At 38.0% G+C, this 19,703-nt stretch overlaps 1 protein-coding gene across 2 annotated transcripts in view; it reads left to right on the top strand.

Moving 5' to 3' along the window:
* NEBL (nebulette) overlaps positions 1–19,703 on the top strand; it is a 269,776-nt gene that overhangs the window by 229,189 nt on the left and 20,884 nt on the right. Inside the window, exons 20-24 of one of the 2 annotated variants that reach the window (XM_055805485.1) lie at positions 1,438–1,529; positions 3,842–3,946; positions 5,067–5,238; positions 10,439–10,531; positions 11,524–11,652. In XM_055805485.1, coding sequence (XP_055661460.1) covers positions 1,438–1,529; positions 3,842–3,946; positions 5,067–5,238; positions 10,439–10,531; positions 11,524–11,652 — 591 coding nt within the window. The remainder of the gene's footprint in view (positions 1–1,437; positions 1,530–3,841; positions 3,947–5,066; positions 5,239–10,438; positions 10,532–11,523; positions 11,653–19,703) is intronic. The other variant, XM_055805484.1, reaches the window with a different exon arrangement.

Here is a 19,703-nt window from a genome sequence, read left to right as displayed (position 1 = left end):
TCAGCAGCCGTATTTCACGGGGCTGTAAATAGCTACAGTGTTTCCCTGCGGTGTTATCTGCTGTGTTCCCCAAATTAATTTAGAGTTGCAGTTTTCAGGAATACTATCCCTCTATCCTAAGCATATGCTCTTTATTCCTGGATTTATGTTGATAAATCTAGCTCTTCTAAAATGCACACTGTTCAAACCAACCTGTTTTTCCAAGTGTTTCAAGCCACTCGGTGTAGTTGTTCTGCTCACATCATTGTTTACCTTTAAGCAATTTTTGTGTCCTGCAGTTTTCATTGGAAAGTGTAAATTCTCTTTCAGGTCATTAGAGTAGCTTTGGGCAAGATTCTTTAACTTCAGATATTTCTAGCAGCATTAAGTCTGGAATAATCATTTTATCTTTACAAATGTCAGTTTTTAAGTTTAATCCATTTGAAAGTTTACCATAATTTTTATAAGACATTAATTTTTCAGTTGATGTAGATGTACATGTTGATGTAGACAGACCCAAACGGTGTTGTGTGGGAAGACAGTCGCTTGAACAGTATGTGCGTTACTGCTGCAGTGCACTGCAGGATTATGAGCATAATGTATCAGCACAGCTATCCTTATCACACAAAACTAAGAGCTTATTTAAAAAAAAAAGGAGGGGGGGGGGGTTTTGTACAGAAACATTTATTTTACATATGGATTGGCATAAATCATGCCAGGATCTCTAATTATTGACTAAATGTTTACCGTGTCTGACTTCCTTGTATTTGGGGCCAGGGTTAACATTAGACTGCTTGGTCTGTCAATGCCATGTCCTATCCTTTATCCTCTTTATATACTGATCCTGCCTTGAGTATGCATTTGATTAATGTGTCATTGCTACAAGTGCATTTTGTTAAAAAGTAATAGAGGGGATATTCCTACAGAACATTTAAGTAAGCACATGGTGAAATTTAGGGAGTTGAATTCAATTGGCAGTTGTCTCATGTATTGCACCCTTTGTGTTTAATCACATTTGAATATATAGAATATAAAAGCTAGAACATGGATGGTATTCTTATGGAATTGCTGTGTCTCGACAAATATATGTTTACAGTGGGCATTGCTGAAATTCAGTTTTTCATGTGCTCTGCTTGACTTTATTGCATTATTTGTGGCTTACCCCATTCCAAATATAAGGCACTTCTGTATACAGCCAAGAGCCAGTGTGGTAAACGTTGAGATGTTGTGTGCATATGTGTGTATATATCCACACAAATGCATCAGTAAGAAAACTGTACAGAAAGAATTCAAGGTTATGCTTCAAAAATCAGTTCTCTAAGTTAATAAACTTGAAATGCATTTTAGCTTTTCAGTTGTTTCCTGGATGACCTTTTAAAAATGTATGATTTATGTAAAGCAATATGATACTGCTTTAGCTGAAATAGTATGTACCATTTCATTCTGTTAAATAATAGGTTCACTACAGAGAACAGCCTGGCAAAGCTACTGCTGTGAGTGTCACTCCTGAGATAGAGAGAGTCAAGAAGAATCAAGACAATATCAGCTCGGCAAGTTGTTTGAATCTTTTTGTCATTTAGATTTTCAGTCATTGTTGGAATATAACAAGGATATGCTTTCCCACTTAGATTTGATGTGTCAAAGGACTCCAACTGCATTATGCACTGAATGGATTTTTTTTTTTTTTTATCCTTTGAGTAAATGCACTGCACATAAGGGGAATATTCAGACTTACTTGATTATTCTTGCAAAAAAAGTAAGTGGTGGTGTTGGTGCCAGTATTTTTCAAGGGGAGAGTCAGTAGAGGTCAGTCATTCTTTCAAAAATCTTTGTCTCTTGTTACCAGGTTTTAGTTGCTAGATTGCAGGAGTAAATGGTGATAAAAATCAAAGGAAGTAAGAATTTAACTTTAGTGCAAATTCTGGTTTTTTGTAATTCAAAGCATGGAAGCATATACTCATCCATTCCACTCTGTGACGTGCCACCTACATTAGACCAGAGTAGTCCTAAATAAATACTAAAGAGTGAAACTATACTTTTACTGGCTTTTATGATAATACTTTTTTTTTTTTTTTCTTAAGTGGCCACTACAGTGGTGTATGAAGCAGCAGAGAGTTCTAATAAGAAGCAAGGAAAAAGTCAAAACAGCATGGTGAAGTAAAAGGACCAGACTAGTTACATTACAGTCTGTGTCCTCAACACTGAAACAACATCAGTGACAAAGCCCTTGCAGATGGTAAATAAAACAGGTTTCATGCAGAGACACTGTTTCAGGGTGACAGACGAGAATTAATAGTAGTGAACACTTTAGAACTGAGTGTAGGAGTGAAAAGTAAAGTAGGTTGGATTTGTCAGAGGATTTGTTCAGGGATAAAGAAACAGAATCTGACCTTGTAACTACATATGTCTTAAGTACGTTCTTAAAATGCTCGTGCATGTTTACCAAAGTCAATTAGTTTTGAGGTCATAGTTAAAAATAAGAGGAAAGCTTCCCAACAATTCTAGACTTCAAATAATTTGTTTATTTCAGAAAATGAAGTGCTTTTTTCCAGGTGACTCTTTCACTTTGTTGCTCAAGATTTACGGGGATAAATGCTCCTCTGTGTTAATGAGAAGGTGGTGAAAACCAAACTATGTTGGTTGTAATTATTCTGTCCAGAAAAATGCCTTATATTCAAAAGCATATATAGCTGAATATATTTGCTAAGAAAATTTACTGTTTAATTAAGAAGGGTTTGAAGAATATGCAGTGCCATATATTTCTGTTTCTCTGTACATTACTTCAAACTTACCTATGAATCACAGACACCAAAGCTCATATTTTCGTAGGTATGTGGTGCTTAGCTAATATGTAATTTTAAGGAGGGTTAGGCAATTTCAGTACTTGGTTTCTCTCATCACAAATGCAAGTTGAAATAGATTTGCACAACTGATTTGAGAAGTAATACTTTGAGTGTGAATATATAGGTAAATCTAAAATATTTACTAACACTCAGTGCACAGGTTACAATGCAATGTAGGAGCTAAGAAACTCCATTAGCAGCCAAATTCAACCAGCCAGAAGAAGCTGTAAGAGTACTCACTCTAGAACCAACAAGTAGGACTTACTACTGTTTTAGAATTTTGAGTGTGGGGTTTTTTGGCTTTTTTTTTTGTTAAAGAAATAATTAACCTTGCATCTTTACAAGTCTGTAAAATGCCACGAAAGAAGTTAATTAGGAAAAATGTGACATAGGAGGTTCTGCACTTACTGATACACAGAACACAGAGCCCAAATGTTCTCTTTGAAAGCAGCGTATTTAGATTTGTCCCAGACATGTTGCTTTTGGTGCTGCTAGCCAAGGCTAACTACCGAATAGAAGTAAGAAGGCTACCAAAGACTAACCCACTTGTAAGGGTTGAATTCCCTAGGAACTCAGGAGTTCTCATCTAATCCCAACCTAGAAGCAGACTGAGGACAGAATCTGGGTATGCCTGGGTAATAAGAAAGTAGCTTATCATCAGCCCTACAAATATGTTTTAAAGATGTCCAAGTCAGACTGGTGTTTTCCTATTATTTATCTTATTTTTCAGTTGATAAATGAATTATTTAACTTAAGTAATTTAGACAGTCAAGAGTTTCAGCTTTCAGGTAAATAGATTTTTTTTTTTTTTAAGTGATTGGTAGAATAAATGTGCCCTTTGGCCTTACCAAATACTAGCTAATCTCTGAAATAAGTTGTTAGGAAATGAATGTGAAGAAAGAAAGAAGAAAAATGTTGGGCATTGTGATTTGCAAATGATACAGTTGTATGGTGTGATTCTCACCATCCTTTCTACTGTGAACAAAAATTTCATGTGTGCTGTTGTTGCTGTTTTGCAGGTCAAGTACAGCAGTGATCAGAGGCAGATGAAAGGTAGATGTAGTGTGCTTCTAGACACACCTGAGCTAAGGCATGTCAAAGAAACACAAAACAACATCTCAATGGTAGGGTGTTTTCTTCCTATAACTAGAGTATGCTAAGGAATGGCACTTGACTTCCATTGGATTTTCCCTTCCATTAATATAGGTAACTAATGAAACTCTCTGCTTACGTATGGAAAGAATATTTTCTTCTTATGCCTGTTGAGGGAGTGTTTTCTAACTGCATATGACTGTAATGACCATTTTCAAAATACTAATAAACAGTTTTCTAACAGTTAAATGTCTGTTACTTTGTTTGGGTTTTTTTTTTTTTCCTTCAAAAAGTACACACCTCATTTGAGCATCACAGTTTGACTGGATTAGGTGACACACTTCACCTTGTGCCTGTGCACGTTCCTGGTTTCTATGTGACTTTTGTCTTGGAATGAGTTGTTTTGTGTGCATTTGCTTGTGTGAGAATGTTTGTCAATTTAATTATTTGATGATTAAGACTATTTAAAAAGTAAATATGCATAATTGGGGGTACTACCTTTATAACTCATACTAATACTGGTTTTGTTCCAACACCTGGTTATATAACACTTTCTACCCTAATGTTCCTGTTGATTTTGTTTTACTTTTTTGAGCAAGCTGCTTAGAATAACTGCAATTCTTCCTAAAAACTTATGTTTAAAACCATCTGGCATATGATAAAACAAAAGAACAAAAGAGTACCTTTTGTATGAAACTGTGCATATAATCAAAATTCCTAGTGAATGAAAATACTTGATTTCTTTAGAACAATTACTGCTGGAATGTTTTTTACTGACAGATGTAGTTGTCTACATTGGTAGAGAACTATCCTACCTTAGAGAAGAAGGGATAGACCAGATGACCTCCTGAGGGTTTTTTCTGTCCTGCGTGACTCTAAGATAATGCTTTGCTGCTTGAGTTAATGCCTAATTCAGTGGCAAGAGAAAATAAATGCAAAAATGGTAATAAAATATCAGGAGATCGTTAGGGAGATGGAAAAAAATTGGCTGGCCATCCAGCCTGTCTCATGTGTGTAACAATTCTATTATGATGCAAAACCCAAAGAACATTAAGTGCCTCCTAAAACAAACACATATGCATTCCTACATAGAATAACCAATTGATGCCAGTTGCAGCTTGGGGAAAAATGTAATTCTTCTTGTTTTTCTAGGTAAAATATCATGAAGATTTTGAGAAGACAAAGGGAAGAGGCTTTACCCCAGTGGTAGATGATCCTATAACAGAACGGGTGCGGAAAAACACCCAAATTGTGAGTGATGCAGCATATAAAGGTGTACATCCACATATTGTTGAAATGGATAGAAGACCTGGAATAATTGTTGGTAAGTTGCTAAATACTATTGCTATTGAAAACGCTGTGGGGAAGATGAAAGCCTCTGCTTGTGTTCTCAATTATATCCAAGAAAAAGTACTCACAGATTTCCTTTTCACTCTTTTCTCAGTATGAGTCTTGTGTTGAACTACTGGTTCAATGCCAGCTTCTAGCAAAGTAATAATGGTAATGAATGGGAGATACATTATCATTTGCTCTGTAATTTTTTAAAAAATACAGATAGTCATTGCTATTACTTGAAGTTTGAATTTTGACTCTTCAAGAAAGGCCAGAATATCTGCAATAATCTTCATTTTGCACAGAAAAGAGAAGATTAAAGCTGTGATTCTCCAAAATTTCAATGTTTAAATGTTGCAGACCAGTTTGAGATTTCCCCTTCTGTCAGTCAGCAATTTCTCCAGAGCTGCGCATGCTCCATTTACCTCTTTGGAATGTTTTAGAATTTCACACATCTTTCAAAATACCTCAAGCTGTAATTCATCAGTAACTCATTAGATCTCTGGTAAGCCGAACACTAGTGTTCAGAAGCGACATTCTGAAAGATGGTCCAAGATAAGACCAGGTATTCAGGGGGTAGAATATGGACTGGTTTTGTAGGCAGAAAGTAGTGCCTTAAGATTGCATTTGGAGTATTCATAATAAACACTCTTTCAAAATCAAAACAGATACCTGAAATCTTTTAAAAGTTATAAAGTCTGCTATGGCAAAGGAAATGGTAACCTGACTTTTTTTGTTCTCTTTTCCTTTTCTTTTCATGTGTCCTTTTTCTGTTTTTCTGTGCTTGACAACTGTGTAGACCCCAGAGGATTTACATACGGAAAAACATGCTGAGATAGTGCTCTAAAATCCTTCATATGTAGTAATAATAGCAAGGGTTGACTTTAAATCTACCTTTCAAAAATCAGAGAAATGGCAGGTCAAATGGACTAACTGGCGGATCATATAGTCCATCCTCCTGCCTAAAACAAGGTTAACTTTATTTGTATCATTCCTTCTTTGGATGGATGCTTCTTTGGTCTTTTCCTTAAAGTTTCCAAATGAGTCTTCACCACATAAAGAAACATAATTCTTTCCTTTTCTGTAGCCACCTTTTATGTGTCTGCAGCTACAGCCTTATATCAGAAGTGATTTCTCAGTGTTCAGAGAACTCTGCCTGGGGAAGGTACTGGTGCTTTTAAGACCGTGCACGTCTCAGAGGGTCACACATTCTGGATCTAGGGCAACAACTTGACCAGAAAATCCTTGTCTGTAGAGACCCAAGCGCTTGAACTCACTTCCATAGCTAGAAGTGGTGCATCCAGCACTTGAACTCACTTCCATAGCTAGAAGTGGTGCATCCAGAGAGAGAGAAAAGCTCCTGCAAAATTGCAGTTAAATATACAGTTTTCAATATGCTCCTTAGTGTGTACTTCAAACCTCCTACTCTGTACTGCATTGCACATGTGCTGTAGCCCTATGTAAGATTAGTGTGCAATTCTGTGTTCAATAGCTGGAGGCTTGCTGCACAAACAATTAGGATTAAGAACACCTCTGAGATAAATTCTTGTGCTGAAAGTAACTGAATTATTAGTACTATTTATCACTTTAAAATAATCGATTGTCAAAACACACAGGAATTCTTAGCTTCAGATATATACCAAACAGCAAAAATTGTGCAACTATTTAAAGAGGTCATGACAAACCTGTGAGCCTAATACCCAGTGATATTTCAGCTAATGCTTTTTCAGAGTGAACTGCAATTATATCTGCTTGTTTAAAAAGAAACAGTGAGCTACCTGCTCATGGAATGTCCTTGGCAGCCAGAAAAAAAGTCGCAGACTGAAAAAAACAAGTATGACTCTTGAGTTTTTTTCCTAGCTGATAGGTGTTCAGCCTCTTAGGAAACATATCTCTGTGCTAGAGTCCATCTGGTTGGTTTTCAAAGTATTATTGGTGAAGCTGTAACAACTTTTTCAAATGCCTGATTGCTAAAATTAATGTCTTTGCTTTGGAAAATAGGTACTAGTTTTAACCATGCTAAAGCATGTTATTTCAGACTACAGAGATGGGTAAAATCAGTACAGATCAATGGCTGCTGCATTGATGCTGCCATGAATCTGTACTTAGTATATTTTTATTTACTAAGGTGTGATCAAACAGGAGAAGTTGGGCATTCACCAGTTCCTCCACTTCTCTCATACTTGTCCGTGCTTTATGTACTTGCATAATTTATTACTTTTAGGACTAGTTTATCATAGGATTACATAAGATACAAAAGATTTTGCATTGGCTTTTATTCATCTTGTCAAGAGGGAGTTAGTACTGTGCCTCACCTTATGGGAGTTGCAGTAGAAAACATGTAATGTACATACATTGGACATACTCTAAAGCTATGGGATTTGTTTTATTAGCTCTGTCTGTTCTTTCCATTGTCTCTAGGCTATTAATAATTTGAAACATGACATACTTGGGGTCTACACAGTCCCACTTGACTTACTAACCTGTTATTTAGCCTGGTACCACTCAAACAAGCAAAAGGACCAAGCTGGGAGGACCCATACTCTTCCCACTTCCAAGGCATTGAGTAAATCTTGCAGACAGGTTTGCCCAAGAAGCAAACCACTAGTAAAAAGGTGTGATCTGGTAGATTTGTATTTTACTGATTGTGCTTTACATCACAGTTTTATTTTAAACTTGTTTGGAGAGATTTAATGATTATTACATTTTTAGACATAGCAGGTATCGTAGAATTGTTTAGGTCAGAAAAGACCTTTAAGATCATCAAGTCAGACTGTTAGCCTAGCACTGCTAAGTCCACCACTAAACCATGTCCCCAGGCACTGCATCTACATGCCTTTCAAATACCTCCAGGGGCAGTGACTCAGCCACATCCCTGGGTAGCCTGTTCCAGTGCTTGACAGCCCTTTCAGTGAAGAAATGTTTCCTAATGTCCAATCTAAACCTCTCCTAGTGCAACTTAAGGCTGTTTCCTCTTGTCCTGTCACTTGTTACTTGGGAGAAGAGACAAACACCTACATCGCTACAACCTTCTTTCAGATAGTTGCAGAGTGCGATAAGGTCTCCCCTGAGCCTTCTTTTCTCCAGACTAATTAACCACAATTCCCTCAGCAGCTTCTCACAGGACTTGTGTTCTAAACCCTTCACCGTTTTCATTGCCCTTCTCTGGACACATGTCAGCACCTCTATGTCTTTCTTGTAGTGAGGGGCCCAAAACTGAACACGGTATTCAAGGTGCAGTCCCACGCCCAAGTCCTGAGTACAGGGGGACAATCACTCCCTGGTCTGGCTGACCACAGGCTCTCTGACACCAGCCAGGATGCTGTTGGCTTCTTGGCCACCTGGGCACACTGTTGGCTCATGTGCAGTCAACCGTCAACCAGCACCACCAGGGTCTTTCCCACCAGGCACTTCCCAGCCACCCTTCCCCAGCCCGTAGCGCTGCGTGGGGCTGTTGTGTCCCCAGTGCAGGACCCGGCACTTCTCCCTGTTGAACGTCCTACAACTGGCCTCGGCCATGGGCCCGGCCTGCCCAGACCCCCCTGCAGAGCCTCCTGCCCCCCAGCAGATCAACACACCTGCTTATATGAATTGTATATATTGGATTGGTGTGAGGTGATCTCACATTTACACTGTAGATGCTTCTGCATTTGTTTTAAGCCTCCTCTTATACAACACTGGAATTATTTATTAAAAACATGGCTGAATCTGTACTCACTTTTTTGCTGTGATTATAACTTAAACTCAAAGATATAATTAATTATTTTTTATGGATTTTCTTTTAGTATCCTGTTCAGATACATAGATTCAGGAGATATTAATAACTTATCTGTATGAATTCAAGCTGAAGATCTTACAATTACTACTGGTTTTGAATCCACCCACTGAATTCCAAAAATGCTTTTTGATAGTAGGGTAGTGGATCAACAGTAATTCTGTGTCCCAGGAAACGTAGATATTTGAAAGACAAAGTTAAGTTACTAGTTAAGATCACAGAATCACAGAATGGTCTGGGTTGGAAGGGACCTCTGGAGATCATCTAGTCCAGCCCCCTGATAAAGCAGGTTCACCTAGAGCAGGTTACACAGGATCACATCCAGGTGGGTTTTAAATATCTCCAGAGAAGGAGACTCCACAGCCTCTCTGGGCAGCCTGTTCCAGTGCTCTGTCACCCTCAAAGTCAAGAAGTGCTTCCTCACATTCAGATGGAACTCCCTGTGCTGCAGTTTGTGCTCGTTGCCCCTTGTCCTGTCACTGGGCACCACTGAAAAGAGCCTGGCCCTGTCCTCTGGACACCTGCCCTTAAGATACTTGTATGCGTCAGTAGGATCCCCTCTCAGCCTTCTCTTCTGCAGGCTGAACCGGCCCAGCTCTCTCAGCCTTTCCTCATCAGGGACACGTTCCAGTCCCCTCATCATTTGCATAGCCCTCTGCTGGACCCTCTCCAGCGGTTCCCTGTCCCTCTTGAACTGGGGAGCCCAGAACTGGACTCATGGTCAAGGGGAGGCTTCATTTTGCCCAACTGTAGATGTCTACAATGAAGATTTCTACAGCTGAATTTGTCACCCTAGTCCATTTGTTGTATTAATTAAGAAAGACAGATACTTTTGCTTTTACAATTTATATGAATTGAGCAACTTAGAGAAATGTATTTTGTATAAGATGAGCTATGCCCCTGATTCTCCTTGTTAATCTGACTTGATCTCTGCTGTATGAAAAGAAGGGCCTGTAGTGCCTCTGTCAGCTGTAGAGATGTTTACTGGTAACTGTCAACTATAGGTTTGCATACTGGGCATCTCCATGGAGGAAGGATGCTGTTGGTGAACTGGGGAAATAATCTTGCAGCTCTGATGATTTTGGTTTTGCTAGTGGAAAAGAGCGCTGGTATGTGATACTTAATTTGTTTCCATTTATTTAGCCTTAAGAAAATACAATGGTCATATTTAAAAAAGGAAAACAAAAACTGGGAGAAAAAAATCTCCTTAAAATAACGTCAACACTTAAAATGAATGTACTGAGTTCTTTTAAGCAGGAGATTAATGCTTTCTGATCCTTTCAGGTGAATATCTAGGTATTTTGGTTAATTTCTACATGAAAGAAATTGGTTGTTGATTGTTAAAACTCATTACTTTCATGCTTTTACTTCCTTTGTTGTTTGTCTGTCCTGTAATTTCCCTGTGCTTTGGGAAAAGATCTTAAAGTTTGGCGCACAGATCCTGGCTCCATCTTCGACATTGATCCTCTGGAGGACAATATTCAGTCTAGGAGTCTGCATATGCTTTCTGGTATTGCTTGTATCCTGACTTTTCCCTTATGAAACTTATGAAACTAAGTTGATACAGTAAATTTTCAAGTCCATGTGCCAGCCATATGTTTTATGTTTTCATACATATATATATAAATAAAACTGTAGTATTTTAAAAGTGGTGTTTTATAAGAACTTCAGCTGTAATCACATGTACAGATAAGAAACAGTGAAATCTTATCATAAACAACAGTTATTCACACCACTTACAAGTAGTCACTCAAAAAGCATTGACCTACTTGGTCCTCACTATAAATAGAATTTTAAAATAGTTGGACCTTACTAAAGTTTCAGAGATACAGAAGGTGACCTATTTATGAAGTTGACTTCTTTTCTATGCACATTTTACTTATAGGACATGTGATATTATACCTTGTGCTATTGTTTGCAACTAAAAGGTGTTCCTAATTTAAGGGTGGAAGGAAAAGGAGAGAAAGTAATGTAAGAATAGGCAGCAATATTTTGGCTCTAGAAGTTTTTGGACTGTTGTCCACACCCCCCCGCCCTACCCTGTCCCCGCCCCCCCCCCCCGCAAGTGTTTATTTTGAATGTTTAGTTTTGCACATGTATTTTCTTCGCTACTACTAGTGGAACTTTAAAATATTCTTTTGAATGTCATACAGCAGTATTTCCACATGCACTTGTATGCATGCTGGAATAAAAGAACATTTTGATTTTCCACTGGAAATTTTCATATGCTTCATCTCAATTCCTTATTTTTCCAGTATCTCAATCCTACTTTCCATTTCTGCTATCTTAAAGCAGAGAACAAGCTTAGCTGTATTTGATTTTGAAGCAACCTTTTGAACTGGTGGTGATCAAAATGGATAAAAAATTGTGAACAATTTACTTTAATTTTAATGACATCAGTGTATGCATATCAATGTCAGCAGTGTTGGGGGTTTTGTTGTTGCTTGTCTTTGCACTTCTGTCACCTATTTACTGTGATATTCTTTCTTTCTACCTTTGTAGAAAGAGCAAGCCGTTACAGTAAGCAGTACTTACATTCTACCAGTTTGGGAGATTATAAATCAGATGGCTCTGACACGAACCCTACCTTTTCTTACTGCAGTGAGATAACAAGGCCATCTGATGAAGGAGGTACCCCTTATTCCCACCTTTTTCACTAATGACACTATCACGGTGTGTTGAGACCACACATTCCTGTATTAACTCCACATCCTTGTATAGTCACAAATCATTAGAAACGATGTAAACTATGGTCTGATTGATTAAGGAAGCAAAGCCAAATCTCAAGGTTGCACATTTTCTTGCATGCCATACTGCTTTATCGTGTGTTCCCTTTCACTATTTTGGTAACACTGGCAGTCCGAATGCCTTGCTAACTCCCATTTACGGTGCTTTAAGAGGTTGTTGTGTTTTTGCAAAATGTATATTAATTTGTTTTATTTTTTTTCTCTTGAAAGGCAAAATGTAACTGAAAAAATACACCTCTGAACTGCAAAAAAAAATTACCTTGTGCCTTTCGGTGTGCAAATCAAGCACACAATAGTACTTTAGTGACTGAAGTACTTCACATTAAACTATGCAGGTGCTTGTGACTCCCGGTTTCCATCCTAAAAAAAAAAGTGTATCAACTGGCAACTGTCTCACATATGGAAGTTTTCTTATGCTGTCAGCAGTTTGGGAACCAGGGCTGGTGTTCAGCTGGGAAGCTTATATAGTGTGATATTGTTTAACATGGGTTAATATTAGAATACTTTGATGAACCTCTATTCCCGGGTACAAAACCACATTTTACATCTGTTTGATGCCATAGATTAGAACAAAATTTATGAAATTTTTGAATAAGTGTCTAGTCATCCTAGTAGCATAAATGTGTACTAGACTTGACTGGTGAATTGTAAATATTCAGAAAGATTGCATTCTAAGTATACATTTAAAAAAACCCAGTGATTTCTGCTCAGTTGTGAAAGAAGGTGCATTGAAAAGGTCATCCAAAGGGTTACTATTTTTTTTTTTAAGAAGGTGTGAAAGTATCGCTACTGTTTAGTTGCCTGGCATCCCTGAATTACCCATGCTTTTAGAAGATTTTAAGGCATCTTAATTGTAGATTGTGCCTATTCATTTGTTATAGTGGCTAGTGTTTAGGGAGTATATGTTCTGTTAGGTCCCACATAATCTTAATCTCTGATTAAGAATGAGTGAGAAGAAAGTGTTCAGACTGAAGAACTTGGAACAAAGAAAGAAGCGCATGTCTTTGACAGAACGTTAATCCCTTATATCATGTCTGTCTGTCTTTATTTGATATTTTAACTATATTCCCAACTCTTTCAATATATGATAGCAATCATGCACATCATGCTGGTCTTTATGTCTCTTCCCGTGATGATGTGAAGTGGGCTTTTCAGTCCAGTGCATATTGTCTCTCCCTGTTATGATCTTTTTTTGGCTGTATTCCGAGCCATTTTAAATTGCTTTGTCAGCTTGATTTGATTGTTAACAGATATTTTTTATTATTTGCCATATTGGGAATAGGAAATGGGCTTTATTTTCCCTGTTGTTTCGGCACTAGCAAACTTGCTTTTTTGTGTGTCTATTTAAATCTGTTGTTGTCGTGATGTGTTGAATAGATTCTTGCCAAGATCAACGTATTTTAGCAAAATATTGTTTCCCCTTTTGACCCAGTTGGCTAGCCAGGGTTTGAGCACTTGCAGACAGTTCCCATTGCAGGGTGAGAAATAAATGCCAGAACTAAGTAATTTAACGTACCTCTTAATGGTTTACAATAAAATGCCATTTCTGGGAACATACTAAGAAAAAAACAGCAGAAGATAACACCTTTGGTCAAAAATACCAACCTTTTTTATGGTGGCATCCCATCCAAAATGTCTTTAGCACATAGCCACAAGGTGAGGTTGCCCTTGACCTTTATACAGTATCCCTTATGGCATACCACAGTAAATGAGAACCAAATCAGTGTTGCTGAAATTTCATGGCTGTTTTTCATGGAGTTTGTACTTTTAGATCTAGCAGTGTTTCTCACTGGCAATTGTTCAATCTGATGGCATGCCAACAGGAAAGACAGTAGAGGACCTGTGACCAATTCTGTAACCTCTAAGAGTCTTTGGCCTTGTCTCATTATCTTTTAGAGATTTCTACATTGTTCAATTACTACTTTATTCTAGATACCTTTACTGATATCCAACCCAAAATTCAAGTCTTCCACTGCCGCTGCTGGTGGAATTGTTCCATAACCACCTGTCCCAGCCCTTACCTGGGTCCCTGGCTTCATACCAAATGTTAAAGGCTTATTCAGATCTAAATAACTCACTTGTCTGGGAAATGTCAGTAACAACATCACAGGGAGGCTACGAATGTTGTTCACTACAATTACTTCTTCCTGTTCGATTCTCTGACTATTATTTTAGATGACGACATTGAGCTGAGCCAAGTATGCCTCACAGGGAGCTTTTCCTGCAGTATCAGTAGATTTCTGCATGTTGTAAGTTTAGGAAACACCTATTCTCCTTTTTAGACTACTGCAGGTAAAACTGGATAGGAAACAATTGTTAATAGTTTCCAGCAAGCTTGCTGGAAGTGATGAACTTTCATTCTGATGCTCTTTTTGAAATTGCTTTTCAGCTTTGTCTGTCTTTTTTGCAGCTTCTCCCTGTTAGTAGTGTTTTTCAAGGTTGACTTTATGTCTTCCTGATATTGAATTTTTTTTGCTATACTGGACAGAAGGTTTTGCACTAGAGCTTCTCAGTCTGCCTAAAAGCTTTGTAATTAATTACTGCACTAACAAAGATTTCCTTTTTACCTGTAAGTCATTCTGTAGCACTTCCCAGAAACAGTTGGGTGCCACATTAGTTCTTGCAAAATTCTGAGCTGTTTTTCAAGTAGTTATTTTCAGCTTGGCTAAAGAGGAACAGAAGCTAATGATTTCTCTCTTTCAGTCCTGCTTTTAACACTGGTGTTGCAACTTCTCAGACATGGAGTTATTCATTCATTCTTGGGAAGGTTTTTCAGATTATTTTCATCAAAAAGAGAAGTTGAGATATATGGATATCAGGTTTATTTTTGTTTATAAAGACAGACCAGGCAGTTCCTTCTTCCCACAAGACTGTAGAAAAAAAGGCAACAAGAGATGGGCTTTTTTGCTTTCAATTCAGATCTTTCTAAACAGCATTGTGTCTAACAAATTTCTCAACTGTTTTTCTTTCGGGGGAGTTTCTTTATAAAGTTTTATAAAGAGTTTCTGTCTGTCCTGATTTTCTGTGCAGTCTTACACATTGTTTTTCACTCAGTTCTTTTCACTCTCACTCTCTCCCCTTTCTCCCCTACACGTAAGTTCCCATACTGTTAGTTTGCATTCAGACACTAGGAGAGGATGACCTGGTTCATATGGTTCAACACCTATTCCAGTTTTGCATTATTTTGGACAGTTCTACTTGTATTTCAACCATCTACTCTGTGCAAGAGATTAATTGCTTTTACATGTAACTCCCATTTAATAAGTATAGTTACAGAGTTTTCGGTGTCTTGACAAAAGAAACACAGATATCACCTAACTGGACTTCTTGTATTCAGAGTCTACAGTGTTTCTCAGAAGTTGTGCTAGAGCATGTGTTTCTATAAAGATATCTTCTCCTATTTTAAGGTCTCCATATAAAATTAACCTGCTGTCTTTCTAGTTAACTTAGTTCAATAAGTGAAAATGGCATTTAGGTCACATTTGTCATGGCTCAAGACCGTTTTGCTTAGTTCCATTCTTCCCCAGAGGCAAAAGTAAAAATGTTTAAAAGTAGCATGAGTTCACAGTATTGGAGTTTGATTTTTTTTAAGGTTTGTTTTATTTTAGAACACTTTCTAGATATATTCTTCACAGTAGTTCCATCTCCAGAAAACTGAGGCGGGAAAAAGACTTTTTAATACTGGACTGTTAGTATGTGGTACAATGTAAGATACAGGAATGAATTTGTGGTGTATGATCCAGTGCCAATTACAGAAATGAATTGCTCAGAGCTATGCATGTACAAGAACAGACAAAGTGGCAAGATGAGGCAAAGGCTCTAAGTAAAACTTTAAGATTAATTAATATTTTTCCTCTGGCCCATTGTTTGTGGTACGCAAAAAACCAAAATACTACAACCAGAGGTCATTCTGGTTTAGGATTAAAATGTCAAACAATTTTAAGTTTTTGAGAGTGCAGAAACTTGTCCTTAAGGGAGTCAACCTAGTGTCTACAGGGGTCACTCAGCTACTACTGGAACAAATTCCAGGCTTTGCCATCATAGCAGGGAAGTGACTATACACGTTTATCTACTACTAGAATAGAGTGTCCTGATGCTGACCGGATGATAGCAGATGAGCCATGGCACTGCTACTAGAGCTACTGGTTTTGTCACTTCTGTTTTGCATCGGTCTTTGACTCATTTTGAGGTGAAGAAATCCTCTTAGTGTGTTTGGACAGTGAAGACTCATCTGCACTAAAGAGTATCACTGTTACTGTCATTCATTGTCACTCATGCTCTCTCTGTTTTTTATTATGCAACAATTTGTGTGCACATTTTGTTTTCATTATACTTTGCTGAAAGTGTTTTCCTTGGGCTTCCTCCTTTAAGTCCTTTTATGCTGCTTTCCTTCAATCCCATTTCAACTGCAGAATGTTTTCATTTCACTTTCTAATATTCTTCCTTCTCTCAGATTTTACTTTAATTATCTTTCAATTTATTGTATTTCTGTGGAGCTTTCTGTTTATCTCTCTCCTGTTTTTCTTTGATTTAACTCAGCAGGATTTTATTTAATATTACCAAGGTTTGCTTTCAGTCTGAAGATTTCTACTTTGAAATGATCTTAATGAACATCCTGCAATAGATTAATTTAACTTTTTTTGTCCCTGATACGCCCTTTTTTTTCTTTTTAGTTGGAACCTTTTAGGTTGGTTTTCTCTCCTTTTACTTTTGACCTTCCCTTTTTTTGTCTTCTATTTCCTCTTAATTTCTAGTTTAACTGGTGTGCATCAGCATGTAGACTTGATGCATATTTTTCCTTACCCTATGTTCATAGTTTTTCAGTGTATTAAAATGCCCCTTTATTCTTATGTCTAATTGTGTATAGGCTGTAGATGGAGAAAAGTCAAAGGTGATTTACAGTTCCTTTCAGTCATGGACATATTGTTACTCTGCTGGGCGAAAACTTGATTTCTTGGTTATTTTCTAAGTCATTATCATATGATCTTAAAAAGTATATAGAAGTCAGTCTGTAGGAGACAGGAATCAGGTTTGCTGTACTCCAGAAAGCTCATGTTATGTAGGAAACCTGAGTAGATATTAGGATAGAATTTTCCCGTGCCTTTTGTTGCATATTAAAAATGAGTGCTAAAATTTCATGTATTTGGTTGGAGCCAGTGTTTTACTGATTGGCTACCTGTTAACTACGCTTGTCTCCTTCAGCCTAAGTTCTTCAGATTCAGTTCACCTGCTGTCAGCAAACAAGCAGTGAGAATTAACATAAAGAGGCCTTGATCTGAGGTTTAAGGTATTTCTTTATTCTGATGGAAAGGGCCTGCTGCTAACACTCAGGGCTGTCACTTTGCCTTTGCCTTGAAAGCTACTTTCTTTTACTCACACTGGCAGTCCAAATACACAAATTTCAACAAACCGTGAAATTCCACTTGTGTCGTGGTAGTCTCTTAGATTTTGTTACCAACCTTAAAAGTAACCTGTAGGTTGCTATGAGGAAATGGAAAATTCATATTAGGTATGTCGTTGACACTACATAAAATTGGTCAGATCCAGAAAAGATTAGTGCAAACAAGCTTTGAGGAAAAAAATATGGCAAATGGGCATGCTGGCAGTTGACTCCAAAGGTATCTTCCTGTGGGATACGAGTACTTAAAGTTTTGAAGTCTTTATCTAGGTTGGAATGGAAGTCAAGTCAATGAGAAACAGTAAGTCTTTTCATCTCTCTCCCTTGTGGCGTGTCCTCCTTGTGTGATATGAGCCTTCTGAAGAGCAGCTCTCCAGAGTAGCTGGCTGAGCCTGCTCCCCCTCCCTTTCACCGGACTCCAGCGGTTACCTTTCCCTTCCCTCACTAAGCCAGGAGTACATGTTGTAGGCCATTAGAAGAACTATTGTTTGAACTGCTGAGTGCAAACACAGTCCTGCAAAGAGCAGATGTAGACTTTATGTATTAATGTGTATCACTGGCAACAGCCTTACACTGTGTAAGCTCATGGAGAGGGCTACTGTTCCTTAGCTCAACACTGACATTTTAAATGTTGGTTTCACAGATACCTCCTCCTCTCTCCCCCTAGCAGACACCAGTATCTGTGGCTCTATGCAAAATGTTTATTTCTAGGATTTGCCTGAGGCTTTGACACCCACCCATATTTACCACAGAAGATCCTAGGACAAGGAACTCTGCTACTGCTTCTGCTACTGGTTAGCCTGGTCAGAAGACAAACTAGTCAGAAGAAATGGAGAAAAAACCTCTTCATTTCCCATGCTGGAATTGCAGAGATGCTCCTTGGTACGTGATGTAAGGAGTCTGCTTGTGTTGGGACAGTGGTGATACTCTTGTGCCCGTAGATGGAGGAAGAAGAAGAAAGGAAACAGGAATCGGTTCTCTTCCTCGCTCTCTCTGCCCTTTCCATTATTTTTTACCAAAAACCCTCTGGTTTTGAGGATGGGAAAAATCACCATTAGTAAAAGACAAGTAAAAGAAAAAAAGAGGGAATAATATGTGACTGATCTTTATATTGTAATATAGAGATCTGTCTTCCATCTCCAGGGGCAGCTGGCAGGAATACAGGGCAGATATCCTTCACCCCTCTTTGTATTCACATTCAGTTGCTAAGCTCTGCCATTTTAAGTAGGTCAAGCAGAATGACACAGCAGTTATATTTTCTTCTCTGGCAGCCAAGGAAGAATACTTCTTTCTCGCTAGGTAGCTGAGCTCTGTTTCCATAACGTTGTTCCCTAGAGTCTGGTAATCAAATGTGGCATTCGGGGGGAGAGGAATTGTAGATTTCACAGGAAAACTATAGGCTTTTGTGGGTTTATTTTGTCCCCTTTCAAGTTTATCAGCAGGCTGCACTGCCACAGAAGGCTGAACACATCCAAACAACACTCTGTGTACTCCTTCTTGGTGAGAGTCACATCCACACTTCTCTTAACCACCAGACTCTTACATCTGTTTCCGACATTTTTTTATTTCAGGCTAGATGGTGCTTTAGTTTGCCACTTTTACATGCAAGCCTCTGGCAGGTTTGCCAACGTGAAAGCTAATGTGTAGGAAAAAATAGTCGTCTACCACTCAACAGCATCATGCTAAAACTGTGTTTTTCCATCTTGGTAATCAGATGATTTTCTGCTCCTAAGTATATAATGTAATAAAAATGCTTGCAGTCAAGTAATAAATACCTCACACACAAACCTCTTGTGATATTTTTAAACTTGGATTAATAGTTCTCTGTATAAGTAATATGGGCACAAGTCCATGCATATGTTTGGTACCTGTCTGATACCACAAATTACTTGGCGTGAACAATTTCCATTGTTGGAGAGTGTACAGTCATTCAGAACTGGTGACTTCTGGTCTTCCATTCTCAAATAGACTTTTGCTGAAATTATAAAGTTTCCTTTGTAATAGTTTGCTGTTAACCCCGTTGTACCCCAAAAGGACAATTCTTGTTCAAGCAGCAAGGCAGAGTTCTCTCCCTTCTGAAAACTTCACCTTTCATTTGAAGGTCTGTTGCTTTTTCAGCTTCTGCGTCCTGTTTTGCATTGATTCCTAATATTCAAAGGGCTTTTTTTTTTTTTTTTTTTCTGATTAAGAATAATGATGTTACTGTTAGAGGGGCTTTTGAAAACAGTAGAGGTCTGATGTTAGAAAGGTAATGCCTTTTCAGCTCTAGATTTGGGGTAAGAAGGAAAATTAAATCCATTCAGATTTATGCTCCAGTGAGCATTCACATTTCAGTTAGAAACAGGTTGGATGTGTTCCCTACACATGTGTTAATTTCTATATAAGTTTGTGAAAAGAAGGTTTGTGACTACTTAATATGTAATTCGGTCTCCTCTGAATAATCCATGTTGGCCTTTTACACCATGTAAGTATAGGAATCCAGAATGGCAATGGGACCACATTTCTGCAGTTTCTTGAGCATTATTGAATCTCTCTGT

This window comes from Falco peregrinus, chromosome 5 (genome assembly GCF_023634155.1).
Source record: "Falco peregrinus isolate bFalPer1 chromosome 5, bFalPer1.pri, whole genome shotgun sequence".
Taxonomy (NCBI): Eukaryota; Metazoa; Chordata; class Aves; order Falconiformes; family Falconidae; genus Falco; species Falco peregrinus.
This window is presented reverse-complemented; position numbering and strand designations above follow the sequence as displayed.